Below are 14,680 nucleotides of genomic sequence, written 5' to 3' on the forward strand. Positions count from 1 at the left end.
GATTTTCCCCAATCTGTTGTAACACCCTACTCTCTGAGTGAGCACAAACTCCCCAGAGCATACGGATCCCAGGGGGGATATTCACTCCAAAGAGCCAGGAGAATGGTAGTGGGGCATAGACTCTGGCACTGCCAGGGCCTTCGAGGAGCACACGCTTGCAGGTACCTCAGATCCCACCTCCAGGAGCAGGGAGAGAAGAAAGAAGCCAGCTGGCTCCTAGAAACAACAGCTTTGATTGTGAGGATCGGCTTACCCCTGTGCCCTGCCCACAGGCAGAACAGGTGTCTGCTTATGAGGCCCCATTCCTCATACTTTCCCCCACCTGTCACCTGATACACGATATTCTTTTATCAGGGGCAAGAACCAATGGGAATGTTTCTAATGAGCCCCAATGATGCCACTTCTCCCTGCTCAAAACCTTCAGTGGTTCTCCAGCACCTTGTGATGGATTATCAAATCCCTCATTTTAGCATTCAAGGCCCTCCGGGATCTGGGCCAACTTCTCACTTCCTGCTAACTCTCCATGCACCCTGTGCCACAGTTCAAATTTAAAAAGGTCAGTTTTCTGAATATGCACTTAAGGTTTCTACTTCTGTCTTTGTTCTTGCTATTTGCTCATCATCATGTCAAAATGAACCCCTCCCATCCCTACAGACCAGGCCTGAATGCTGCCTCCTCCAGGAGGCCCAGGCACGAAGGACTGCCGTCTCCTTGAACTCTATAGATGATACACATTTCCATGGCTGCAGCTATCATAATGCCTCCATCGTGGAGTTCAAGACTATCCAAGAATATCATGAGAGTATCTGGCATACAGTAAGCTGGATAAACATTTCTTTTAAAAAAATGGTGTAGTGATCTGTTCGTATGCCTACAACTTTAAAAAAGTCCATTAATTACCAAGGGGCCTTACTTAGTACAAGGATCTCACCGCCTGTCAGAAAGTAGAGATGTGCTAAAGGTTTCATGGGCTGGTTGGCGGAAGAGCTGGTCTCAGAGCTGAAGACACTCAGTCTTCTCACTAAACTGCACCTCCTGATTCTTGCTTTATGGAAGACTGATAAGGTGACTATCGCCACGTGGGAGCCCCATTATACTTCCCACTATACAAAGCCTCTATATATGCTGCCTGAGGCTTAATAAGGCTCAAGACTCTTTCCTTACTTTTGTAGTGCATCTTTGAAGCATGTACATCTCTGAAACATGTAGATGGGAAAAAGTCTTCCCCTCTCATGTAATTTTCACCTAGGGGTAACCCTATTCACTTTTGTCTTCATTCTGGGGAGCATTACTTGGGCAACCCACTATAAACTCTGATGACCCAGAAGTGAGATATTATTTGTTCCATTTTCTGGATGACAAACTCTGGCTCAGCGAGATCAAGTACTTGTCCAAGGTCACATAGCCAGATGAAGACAAAGCTGGATATGACTCCAAGTTCTGGGATCTTTCCACTATGTCAGGCTAATGTGGACAGTGAAATAAAAGCTATGTGTTTGGCACAGACGGCCACTTTCCTGGAAAGTTACCAAGGTGACAAGATCACGCTATAATATTTTATTAGTTAGATTGTCAGAGCCGGAAGACACCATTTTATTAGTTAGATTGTCAGAGCTGGAAGATGAGGAAATGCATCCAGAGAAGTAAAGTAAGTTGCCCAAGGTTATCCTGGTGGTTTTGACAGAGGTGGGACTTGACTGACTCTTCATCGTAACTCAGAGCTCTTTTGAATGGACAACAAAGGGGAAGGGAAGTGGGATTGGCTCTATGATCTTTGACAGACCAGCTGATTTGCCCTGGGGCTTCATGATAGCAACGGAGAAGAGATTCTTTATTCCCCACAGCCACTGATGTTTCAGGCCAGCACCGTCCAATAGAACTTTCTGGGATCATGAAAATGTTCTAGATCTGTGCTGTTCGATGGTGGCCACTAGCTGTATGTGGCTACTGAGCACTTCAAATGTACCTAGCATGACTGAGGAACTGAACTTTTCATTTTACTTAATTTTATTAATTTAAATTCAAATTTAAAAAGCCATAGGTAGCTAGTGGCCACTATGCTGGACAGAACAGTCTGAAGCCCAGAAACCACACAGAAATACCGAATCTCAGAGTAGAGGGGACCTTTAGGTCAGACTCCAGTGTGGTATAGGAATCTCTTCTACATCATCCCCGATGACTCCATCTGAATGTCTGACAATCAGAGACTCACTACCACCCAAGGCAAATGTTCTCCCCTGATAGCTGCACAGGGTCTCTTCCCGAATTCTTGAAACACAGGACTGAGCTTCAGAGTCACTGCAGACTTCTTTTCCCGTAGAGAACAGAGAAGCAACCATTGTGGATGAATCTGTCAGTGCAGCACCATCTTCGCCGTCTTCCCCATTTGCCTCTGGATAACCCTTAGAATGTCTCTTTAGAACGTGGGGCTGAGAATAGGACACAGACACCAAGGACAGGTTGACCAGAGTGGAGTCCTGTGATGTGGAATCCACAATTCTTCTAACACAGCCAAGGTGAGCTGGCTTTTCTAAGGCAGCTCACATCCCCCTGTTGGTGTCTTTCGCACTTGTAGACAACTAAAGCCCCGCAAGCCCCATTCCACACACTTCTGAAAACCTACGTGTCCTCTCAACCTGTACCTGTCTGCTTTTCTTTTGTGATCCAGACCCAGGACACTGTGGATGACCTTTAAGATACTGGAATCGTCACAACCTCACTGGGCAGAGACAGCAGGGACGCTCTAGGTCAATCTCTCAAAGTCCTGCACCTGTATCTGAAATTACTCACTCAGAGGAAGTTAGCAGGGCACTGGGAAGCAGAGCAGGCAAACACAAGCTCTCACAGGACAGAAAGCGCTGCCCGGTGCAACGGGGGTAAACGGGTCTCCAGTTTCCACCGCTGTGGCTGTGTGCTCTCTTGGCTCCTTGGGGATTCAGTGATCCAGCCTCCCCTGCTGACCTTGGCAGGGAAGTGCTCCCACACTGCTCTGACTATAGCTGTCATGGGGGAGGAGAGAAAAATGCCTTTTTATTATTAATAAGACAGAGGGAGGCAGTCTATCCTTTCTGGGTGGGGTGATACCCGTCAGCAAAAAATGATCTGCTAACTCTCCGGGAAGCATTAAGAGCAAGGATAGGAGAAATAATTGCTTATGCCCAGTGCAAAGAAAAGATGCTTCAGCGGAACGAAGGCCTTTAGCAAGGCAGGTGGATGGCGGGGCGAGGGAGGGTGGGAGGGAGGCGCAGCGCCCTGATGACCCTTGGCAAGAGGAAGAAGCGGGAGGGGCAGACTGGACCCTGCAAACTCCAGCGTGGGGGGATCCGCTGGAGGCACCGTTAGCGCTATTAGAAGAATAAAGCGAGAATGGAGAAATGGCTAAGCAGCATCACTGCACACAGATGCCGGAATACAGGAGCTCAGTTTGTTCTCCTTCCCAGAGAAGGGAAGTTTTTTCCTTCTGAGAAGCCCTCACTCACACCTTCCCCTTCTCCAGTCCTGCTCCCTCTGGAGCTGGGCTGCTGCCTTGTGATAAAGCTTCCTTCCTACTCTCACAGCCCCTCTCCTGAGTGCCTGCCAAACCTCCTGGGTTCACTCTGCGTGGCAGAGGCAGCCTTTTGTCCCCTCATCCCTGCTCCAGTCCCGAAATCACTCACACCTCCAGTTTGCACAAGAGCCGTGCTCTGGGAATGTTTTCTTAAAGTCATATTTTTATAATTTGAGTAATAGCTTAATGCAATTATTAGAAAAAGACAAGACAAAATCATTTGTAAACCTGTCATGCAATGACAAAAGGAAGGAAATATATAAAAACGTTGTTTACAGTATTGAGTTGGGAATGGCTGATACTGCCTTCATTATATGATAATGTATTTTCCAAATTATTTGTAAATAAGCATGCCTTGCTTTTAAAATGAGTAAAAAACCTCCTAAAAAGCTGATGAAAACCAGTGCCTAAGGCTGACAAAAACCTCCAGCCTGCCAGCCGCTGGTTTCATCCATCAAACACTCCCAGTGACACACCAGTGCCAGATGAGCCTTCTTGGAACTTTACTTTGACCGGGTCCCTCTCCTGCTCCAACCTCGCACAGCTTCCTACTTCCTGCTCCTCCACCCCAAACCAATGGGAGCCCCTGCAGCCCCAAGACCGCCCTATCCCACCGCATTAGAGTTGGTCCTTTGCATGTTTGTGTTCCCCACGAGACAGGAGCCCCCACAGAGGCAGAGCAGTGAACACTTCTGCTCCTCCAACTCAGGTTAAAACCCAAACTGGTGTCCCACTACTCTGAAAGGTTTCTTGGGAGCGACTCCAAACCCTCATATTCCACTTTGGATCACTTTTTACTCAGTTGTAACTTGAATATCCATCCAAACTTTTTGTAAAGCTATTCCTTTTGAAGGTACTACAGACCTTCTCATTTTCTTTGTTACTAATTAATACAACAAAGAGCTGGACCACTACAGCTGAATTCAATGGAGTGCTTCCCATGGAGAGGCTGAAATTACAGTGTGAATTCAGAAGCTGCTGTTTTAGAACACGTGGAGAGAGGAGAGAGCCCAGGACTGGGACAGGCATCCGGTGTGGGGTCAAGCAGCACCGGAATCATTTCCTAGAACCCACAGCCATTTCACCCAGTGCTTCCCAGAGTCTAAAATGATCTCTGTTGGAGACAAGTGAGGAAAAAAGCTAAACAAATAGCACTCCCAAAGCCCTAAACAGGGCAAATCATCTCCACTGGGCTCAGAGTTGAAATCCTGAGAAAAGACCCAGTTTCCCAAGTGGAGCACCAGGCTGGTCTGGCCGGCTAGACATGTAAACCCATGGTCCATGCCCCATATCCTCTCTGACACACGTGGATGGGGGACTCCCCAGGGCACTGCCATCCCTAGGTCACCTAGATCCCAGGACCTGGCACAGAGCCTGGAAAGCAGGGGTTCAAGAAGAAACGACCTGAAGTCAGGTCTATCCCCAGGCTGATGGCAGAAGCCCCAAACCACAGGTCTGTTTACTGAGGAACCTGGAGGGACCACACAGTTTGTTTGCTTTTTATATCTCCTCCCCATGCCGGGGAGTATAACCTGTGTGTGTGTGCGGAGCCAATACACACCCATACAACCTCACAGAACGCATGCGCTGCTGAGCAAACACACAGTGTGACCTTCCAACACTTACGACCCACTGCCAGAGTTATTTTTGAAACACGCTTCCTGACTCCAAATCTCACTTGCCAAGTGTGTGATCCTGGGTAAGTCTCCTAGCCTCTTTGGGCCTTACTTTCCTCAACTGTATAAAGTAGTGAATAGAACCTTCTTACAGGGCTATCTTAAGGAGTAGAGTTAATATATGTAAAGCACCCAGCCCTAGAGATGTTTTCAAGGATTAAATCCTATCAAGTATGTAAAGGGGCTAGAACACTGTTGGACACAGAGTAAATATTCAGTATAAGGTAGCATTACTATTATTCATTATTCATTATTAGTATAATTATAATAAGTAATCATTATTTCCTTCTTGTGGCAGAACCCTTCACAGGACCTTTGGATGCTAACTCAGGTCAGCTGCTGGTCACTTGTGTGCCTTTGGACAAGTCACTTCATCTTTGAGCCTGGCCACTTTCTCCCACGAAACAAATTATAATCCAAAGAATAATCCCTCTGAGTCGCATGTCTGCAAACATGTACTAGATGTTCCTAGGAGATCACTGTAACGCACGCTTCCAAAGAATGTACTTGTTTTTTCCAGATAGGCACATTATCTGCAGTCATCCATACTACTCGTAGGGGCTTAATTAACAAATCACGCTCTTTCTCTGCTTCGATGCTGCGTCTGTGCCAAGACCGTATTCTCCTCGACGACAGAGGCCTGGCCTTGCCCTCCACATGCCTTCGGCACTGGCACACAGTCACATTACATCCCCCTTACTAAAGGGGCAGTGAAAATTTGTTAACAGGGAACCATCACTTGTGGGCACCTTCCCCTAGCAGCCCAGTAACGTATCATTCACTTCCAATACCAGTATCTGGGTATTCAAATTGGACTCCAGAGGCTGCACACTGTTTGTCCACAGGTCAACTACTAAATTTTGTTTGACCTGACCACCTATGCTTTAAAATTTTTAAGTTGGTTTCCAACCTTTAAAAATTGAGAGGTATGGCATAAAAAAAATATATAGATCTTGGCTTTTATTGAATAATTGGAAGATCTGGCAATAATCTGGGCTTAAACAATCAGCAATAGCTGAAGAGTAGCTGCCCTTTTTATTGCTCTCCACCTCACTACAGTCTCCACCACTTCCTCAGGGCTTTCCAGAACTATCCAGGAATCTAGTTGTTAATCATGAATCGTCAAAACCTAGGAATTAAAAAAAAAAAAAACAACTTAGGAATTAACTCTTGGTTTGCCTGCATCCGTGTTGTGCATTACATTTAAAGTAGGGTGTTTTGCACGGAGCAGTCCAGAAATGCACCGGAAGTGTGAGAAGGAGGGACAAACTTGACCACATCTTGCAAACATGTGCTAGATGGTTCTGGGGAGATCTCTGTAAAGCATGCTTCCAGGAGGATACTTATGTTTTCCAGACAGGCAAGTTATCTATTCCTTTATGGGAGCCAGGGCAAAGAGATAAATCTCCTGTCACTTATCAAAGCAAACTGAAGCAGAAGTAAACAGTGGCCTGAAAGGCAGAAAAGCAATTTTAAAAAATTAATAAATGATGAGACTATTAATAGCACATGAAAAGGGTTTGCTTTTTTCCCCTCCCCTTTAATATGATTTTTACCTTAAACATTGTGTCCCTTCAGGAAAGGGAAGAAAAGTTAATAAAGGAACCTATCACTCAAACTTAATTTTTAGTATGGCAAATAAACTGCTTTAATGAAAGGGCTGAAATCCCTAGGTTTGCACATTAAATTTTCATTCATAGTAGAGAATGGAAATTATTGATTCAGCCGTGGCATCGTGCATTCTGAATCCCACAGTGCCTCGGAAGCCCACGTTACTGCTGGGTGCAAATGTGTTGGCAGCGTTCTGATGCAGGGTGAGCACAGGGTGGGTGAGGGGGTGAGGCAGACTGTCTCCTCACAGAACAAAAATAATCAATGTTCCTCGTCTGTAAGATCCACCTAGACAAAGAACTGCTTCCGATGGCATGATGGATCAGGGGGTGAATTCTGAGATCAGAAAAGCCAGGTCCAATCAGTCTTCAGGAAGCCCAACAGCTTCATGGAATATATATATATTTTTTAAAAGGCAGAATGGATGTGTGATGATTTGATCCTAAACTCTTGGGAAGGTCTGGGCTTCAAGAAATACTGTAGAAGAAAGAAAAGTACTTTCTCCGTTCAAGGTCAGGGTGTCCATCAAGGGAAGAGTAAGTGTATGACATTCTAATGCTGAACTGGATAGCACAGAAAAATCAATCAAACCCACAAATACAGCCTCAACCTGCTGTGGCCTCAACGAACAGTCAGGGACGTGAGCCTCCCACCTTCACTTAAAGCATAAAAATAGGTATGTTTTTCCTTTGAAAGAAATTAATCCTCCTGCCTCTCAAAGGACTACCCCATAATTAAACAACTCTTAATTATTTCTCCATTAGATAACTCACAGGGATTGATTGTAAGATGAGATGCAGGCAGCCTGAGCCAGGCCCATTTTGGGGTCTGTGTGTACCACAGACCGTATGAGATCAGGAAAGCAATCATCTTTAGAAATAAAACTAAACTCAATTGCAAAAGTAAAGCTGCTTAAAAGGAAGGAAGGAAGGAAGGAAGGAAGGAAGGAAGGAAGGAAGGAAGGGAGGGAGGAAGGAAGGGAGGGAGGGAGGAAGGAAGGAAGGGAGGGAGGGAGGCAATCATGTAATATATTCCAAAAAAAAGAAGGTTTTTGTTTTGGCTTTGGTTTTGTTTTGATTACCTCCTAGCTAAGATTATCTTATACCAATAGTCTCCTCTGTCAGTCGGAATGTTGGAGAAGTAGCTCTGTTGGACCAAAAAGTTCTGCTTTTGTGTTTTCATACGCTGAGAGCTGGTGCCATCTATAGATTTCCATTCTGGGAGAGGTTTCTCTTTTGTCCTACTTTGCGTCAGACCTGCTGTCGTGAGGATAAGAGTGCCCAGGAGACACCTCCCTGTGGTGTGATAGGCTATGAAGGATGGAACTCATTAATGGGTTGGCAGCTGCCCTCAAGCAGGATGCTGCCTGGAGGTGGGGGAAGAAGGGGAAGGGAGGCTGAGGAGGAGGAGGCTCCATCCAGGAGACCACCACTGGCTGTGGGAGGGGGCCCTCAAAGCAAGCAGCACCACTTCCTGAAGGATCCCCACAAGGTGAAGTCTGAACCGAGAGAGTGACAGCCCAGTCACAGAAACCTCTGTCTGGAAGAGCAGGCTCTGGGTAACTGTTTCTCTTTTTCGACTTAAAACAATCCCACTGGAGATATTATCTACAGCTCTGATTATTTTCCAATTGCTCGAATGTTACTTTTTCTGTCACTCCTTTACTATGTTCCTAACAATTTTATAGTACCCATCCCTATCACACTAGAGTTTGTTTATAACTGATTTTTTCTTTTCTAGTCTCAGTTAGGAGATGAACTGTCCACCCTTAGGTAAAGCCAAACTGTTCAGCCTGGCACACGAGGCCCCTGCCCACCTCCCATCCAAACTTAGGCCATGCTATTCTATATGCTGTTCCCCACTCATAATGTTTACATTCATTTTCACAGCTTCCCATGTGCTGTTCCCTCTGTCTGGAACATCTTCCCTGCCCCAGCTTCTTACCATGGCTCAGTTTTGGCCATCTTTGCAGACTTGGGCTCACAGGCCTTCTTGGTGGGTGCTGACACCCCATCTGCCCTCTGGTCCCTTCCCTCTACTCAGCTTGCATCTCATTCTTTGTAATGATCTGCATCCCCCACTTAGTACAGTGGATGATAAATGTCCTTTGCATAAATAAAGAGCACCACTTCCAGCTCCCTCATCGCCTGGATTTATTAGATCAAAGGGATGAAATTTAACCAGTGCTTCCCAATCAGGAGCCAGCGTATCACTTCTTACCTTTATGGTTTTGGTCTGGAGTCTGAGTCCATTTAAAGTGTTGATGGCTTTCTCTGCATCCTTTGGATCAATATAGTTAACGAATCCATACCCTAAACTCTGTCCTGTGGAAACATTTTTAAAAAAAGAGAGAGAAAGAGAGAGAGAGAGAGAAATAGAGAGCTCAGTATCTTTATAGCAGTAACACCTCCCATTGCAGTGAGTCAAAACCCTCCTCTAGTATATGGTTCCTTTTACACCAGGGTTTACCCCAGGTGGAAAAGTTTCCAGTTCTTCCATCTCTCACTTTGGTCAGCCTAGGAACTCATAGGAGTTGCCCAAGTTGGGAATGGGTAAGTGCCCCTGCCCATCCACATCCATACACAAGTGTCCACTTAACCAGAAAGAAGTGAGAAGGTAGTAAAAAGAGAGCAGGTGTGGTTTGTTAGATTTGAACTGAGTCATGGGGCTTTTCCTATCAGCTGTGTGACTGTGGAGAGGAGTCATTTAATGTCCCGTTTTTTCCCCCACATGTCTTCTCTGGAGATAACAGACAGACAGGTTTGTAAGCGTTAATGAGATCTTGTGTATAAAATGCCTACGAAGTACGTTGCCTAGAATATAGTAGCTGCTCAACGAAAGACGGCTATGCTATGCTCAGTCCTGTGAAACTGGGGCGAGCGCTGAATGCAGGAGCTGTCTGCTGCCTCAGTCATGCCAGCCACGCCCACACGCGGAGGAATGTAGCAGGATCTGAGCAGCAAAGACGGAGACATTTATAGTGAAGGCATGACCAGAATCTAAAGAAGTTGCTACAAATCATTGGTTGCCCTCATCATCCTCCCAGCCCAAAAACAGTTAAAAAAAAAAAGGGGGGGGTGTGAGGATTCTATTGGAAAGAACTGGGGAGCTCCTAACACAAAGGGGAGAGTGCAAACACATTCTGCAAAGAGGGTTTTAGCTCCTTTAGGTGGAGATGGCATCAACTTGTCTGCAAAGAGAGGTAGCAAGTGACAGGGCTCCCCCCTAAGTGAAATAAAAATAATGTGCTTGCGATCGTGCCACTGATTATAAATAGTCCATCAGCTCTGCCATGTGTCATCAGCCAGAAATATCATTAGGAAACTTTACATTTTCTGACATACCCTTTAAGAAACACAGAGCTTAGGGTGGCTGCAAAACCAGCTTGAACTTCCCAGGCAATGTTATTGATTTGTGGGTGGCAGCAGAGCCGAAGGGGAGGAAAATGACAGGACGTCACATGTCAGGGAAGACTGATTACATAAAGCTCTTTTTGGAGTACCCAGTCCAGGCCTGGGAGACAATACAGCAAAAAGCCTGCCATGTCCTGGTGACAGGAGCCCATTTCAGCAGCCAAAAAATCTTTCCAACAGCTTCTGTTTTGCTGGTAAATGTCTGTGTTTGTGTTGGTTGTAGGAGGGAACCTGGGAAAACAAGTTGGGTTCTGGATTGGAAAATGGGTGACTTTGTTATCCTTTATAGGACGCAAGCAAAGAGCATCACGAGGAATGGCTAAGTGCTCATTTTTGTCCCCAAAATGGAAAACCCAAAATGACAATACTTTCCATTAGAATATTCCTTTGTGTTTTGGAATAACAGGGTTAGAACAGGAAAGACAGGAGCAAACTTTGCCAGATATACCCTTTATAGGCAGAATTAGTAACTGAAGAAGGAGGAGAGAATATTGAACACACTCCAGCTGCCGGGCCCCTCTGTGTGCATGTGCGCCTACGTGTCTGCATGCGTGTGTGTGTGTGTGTGCAAGAGAGTAAAAGTGTGACAAAGAGAGGTGTGTGTGAATTACAAGACCCTGCCACATGTTCTGAGAAACTTTTGCAAATCTAAAAATATAAGAGACATTAGTTTAAAAATATCATTTATCCTAAATTTGGCTCCACCTCATCAAGCCTAACTAAATTCACCTAATTAAATCCATTTTCATCATTCAAATTTATCAGTTCTATTTTCCTTGTAAATAAGAGAAGCCTTAAAAATTGCAGTACTAAAATATTCTTACAATTATTCATTTTAAACAGTTATGCACCAAGTTGAGAAGCTTTAAAGGGCATTTTTAAAGCAATAATCTCAACGATAAACCTTAGTTATGAGTTCTAGGAAACAAATCAGACAGTCAATCTATCCAGCTAAATTGAATTTGTATAAAATTAAAATGAAATATGAAAAAATACAGACAAAACACTCACCGCTTAACTGCAAACATTGAACCTAAACCCAAATACTTCATGATTCATCACACTGATGGAATGTATGTGGAAGAATTTATCATGCCTACCAGTGGTGCATGTTCCCTGATATACTATATCTTTCTCTCTAATTATTCATATATTTATAGAAATCTAAAATAAATATAGTGGCTATGATTTTTACATTCTATATTTTATCTTTGTTTTAGACCCTTGCTTCAGGTCCTAGGAAGGTTCTGAAGGTCAAGTGAAAGAAAGAACTCCCTTTTTTTTTTTTTTTAAAGATTTATTTATTATTTTAGAGAGAGAGAGAGAGTGGGGGGGGCAGAGGGACAGAATCTTCACGAAGACTCCCTGCTGAGCGCAGAGCTCCATGGGGGGGGGGGGGGCATGAGATCACGACCTGAGCTGAAATCAAGAGTCAGATGCTCAACCAACTGAGCCACCGAGGCGCCCCAAAAGAAAGGACTCCTGCCCAGCAAGCTGTGTCATATCTACTCACCTGCCTGTATCAGTCCCAAACCCACCATCACCTCAGATTGAAGGCAATTAGCACAACTGTGCTATCATCACCTGTTCTAGGTTTAGAGAGAGACTGCACTTAACATCAGGAATGAGGGTGCTTTTGAGAAAAACTAAAAACCAGATAAACATCGTTTCAGAAAGGAAGAGGAGGGAAAGACTGGAGATTCTCCTTGATATGAAATAATGAGGTGCAGACTCTGAAACAGAACACTGCATTGAACAAGACGGGGACAGAGGTGGGAAGCACTGCCGTGAACTGAAAGGCGTGAGATAAACCGCAGCACAGGGAAACTACCTGTGCTCAGCCTAGTTTGAGAACAGCTTCCTCACATGCTTCTTGCCAACACAGAAGGAGTCCAGCTAAGTCTAACAAAAAATACTCGATGGAACTAAGCAATCTCTTTTAAAACACTCTAGAGAGGATTAAATCCCAAGGTAGAAAATATAAAAACCCAAGCCTCATTTCTTTCAAAAATTATTAGTAGCAGGGGAGAGTGAAATGAAGAAGAATTCTATGTTTTAACTTGTCTGTATGGTGGGCATACATTGGTGATGAGTTTTGGGTTTGCAGTTCTATATTTAAATGCACATAGAAAAATATAGATGAAACACATTCACAAAAAATACCAACACTATTTCCATGGGGACCAAGAGAGCCACCATGCTGGGAAGGCCCCAGGGGACACAGTCTGGAGCCTAGAGCGAAGTGTGTGCATAGCTGCATCCCAGAAATAGGTCCATAAGGTCCTCTTATTATTCCTTTTCCCCCAAATAATTACATCTTCCTTTATCAGCAATAGCAAGATTTGAGCATATACGTATAGTGACAGTATTTTCAGAACAGAAAATTTTTTTAGACTTTATTTTTGTTCTCAGTTTACGAGTTTATTTTGATAGCAGTTTGGTCAAATAAAACAAACCATTGAGGTTATGTTTACTGAATCATCAATAAAAAATACAATCAATAAAGAAAAGATGATATTATGAAATGAAGGCTTCCTCCCAAATTTAGAAACTCTCATGAGTACCTGGCTCCTTGATACTCAGGTGATCCACAGTCCTTACATGTGACCACTCCTGAATACTCCTGTCCAGCAGGCACGGATGAGGGATCCCCAGTGACCATGCATGAGCAGGAAATGCATTCTTGGCAGTTTGGGATGGAAACTTAAAATTAGAACATAGTTTCCAAGGGGAAACAGTTATACATAATGGCTACATTTTAAGGCACTTCAGTGTATTTTGGATTAAAGAGGTTCATGTTTTTAACAAGCTTTTCTTAAATCTGGACCTGAATATCTCTGTTTTTATAAACTGCTCATATGCACATGTGCACACATGAACACATGGTGCGTCCTCCTACTCTGACATGGCAACGTCTCCATTCCGCTGTAATAATGTGTATACCAACTTCTCCCCCTGGAAACCAAACACTTCTCCTCACAAGAACTAGCTTATAAAAGTTTGCTTCCTCGAACATAGTAGGTGCTCAACAAACAGATGAAAGAGTGGGTACACCTGTCTGTACCAACCCTCCATTTCTGGAAGAATGTTTTATATTTGGGGGAAAGGAGGGGGACCCAGGGAATTCTTTTTGCATTTGTGGGAAAGGGAGAGCATGACAAGCTGACACCAAGGATCGGAAAAGAAAACACAAAGAATATCTGGGTGGGCTCCCCTCCAGCACAGATCAGGTGCTGCCCACCCTCGGAGTTTCCAAAGTGCTTTGCGACCCGTTCTGTTGCATCTGACTCTCACAACTGCCCCGTGGGTTTTCATTTTATAGATATGGAAACTGAAGGGGCACCTGGGTGGCTCAGTCGGTTAAGCATCTGCCTTCAGCTCAGGTCATGATCCCGGGGTCCTGGGATCGAGCCCCACATCGGGCTCCCTGCTCAGCGGGAAGCCTGCTTCTCTCTCTCCCTCTGCTGCTCCCCCTGCTTGTGTGCTCGCTCTGTCAAATAAATAAATAAACTCTTAAAAAAAAAAAAAGATATGGAAACTGAAGATCAGAGAAAATAGTGATGTGCCCTCCATTACAGAGCTGGATCTCAGTCTGTATCAGGGGTTGGCAAACTTTTTTACATACTGGGTGAGATAGTAAGTAGTTTAGGATTGGCGGATCCTCCGGTCTCTGCCATGACAACTTTGCCATTACAGCATGAAAGCAGCCACAGACAATATGTGTTCCAATAAAACACATTTAGAAAAATAGGCTTCCTTTGGGCCATAGTTTGCTGACTGTGGTTTAGATCTTTTGACTCCAAATCCAGTACCCTTTGCCATACTCACAGTTACTCCATTTGAACTAAAATGTCACTGACAACGATTCCAAAGCCCTGAAATACCTCTGAGGCTTTTTTGAATTATCTAAGAAAAACTCAAATTATCTTCAATAATTTGTGCTAAGTATCTTTATTGTATTCAAATTCTAGGAATCACCATCATAGCTGATTATAACCCCTCGTTTTCCTGGTCATTCTGGATAGGCATTGTTTTCCTTTGCCTTTGGGGTCCTGGGGGTTATGACAGCAGGACCCCAAATGTGACATCCTCATGGTTGATGGCAGCAACAGAGAAGCCATCCCTTTGCAGGGCTGGCTTGAAGGGACCTCAGCATTTCTGCACTGCCAACCTGCACACTTGGCTCTTTCTTTCTTCAAAAATCATCATTCTCCAGAAACCTAACAGTTACTCCCCTCATCTGCAAAGCCCCCAAGGGGGCAGCCAGATGGGTAGCTGCTGTTGATAAAAACTTCTGAGTTGAGTAAGGAATTTTTGTGAATGTTAGAACCCCTAGCTCAGGCTGAAATTCTGTTCTCAAAGCACATGATAAAATCCCCAGTCACCTTAAGATCACCTGCAGGGCAGTAATCCGCATGCTGGGTTAACTGCAG

The 14,680-nt window shown here is 44.5% G+C and overlaps 1 protein-coding gene across 4 annotated transcripts in view; it reads right to left on the reverse strand.

Moving 5' to 3' along the window:
• ELAVL4 (ELAV like RNA binding protein 4) overlaps positions 1-14,680 on the reverse strand; it is a 138,497-nt gene that overhangs the window by 13,586 nt on the left and 110,231 nt on the right. For all 4 annotated transcript variants that reach the window (XM_036123048.2, XM_036123049.2, XM_036123047.2 and 1 more), the window contains exon 3: positions 9,055-9,158. In XM_036123048.2, the coding sequence (XP_035978941.1) occupies positions 9,055-9,158 (104 nt within the window). The remainder of the gene's footprint in view (positions 1-9,054; positions 9,159-14,680) is intronic.

Source organism: Halichoerus grypus, chromosome 5 (genome assembly GCF_964656455.1).
Source record: "Halichoerus grypus chromosome 5, mHalGry1.hap1.1, whole genome shotgun sequence".
NCBI classification, from domain to species: domain Eukaryota; kingdom Metazoa; phylum Chordata; class Mammalia; order Carnivora; family Phocidae; genus Halichoerus; species Halichoerus grypus.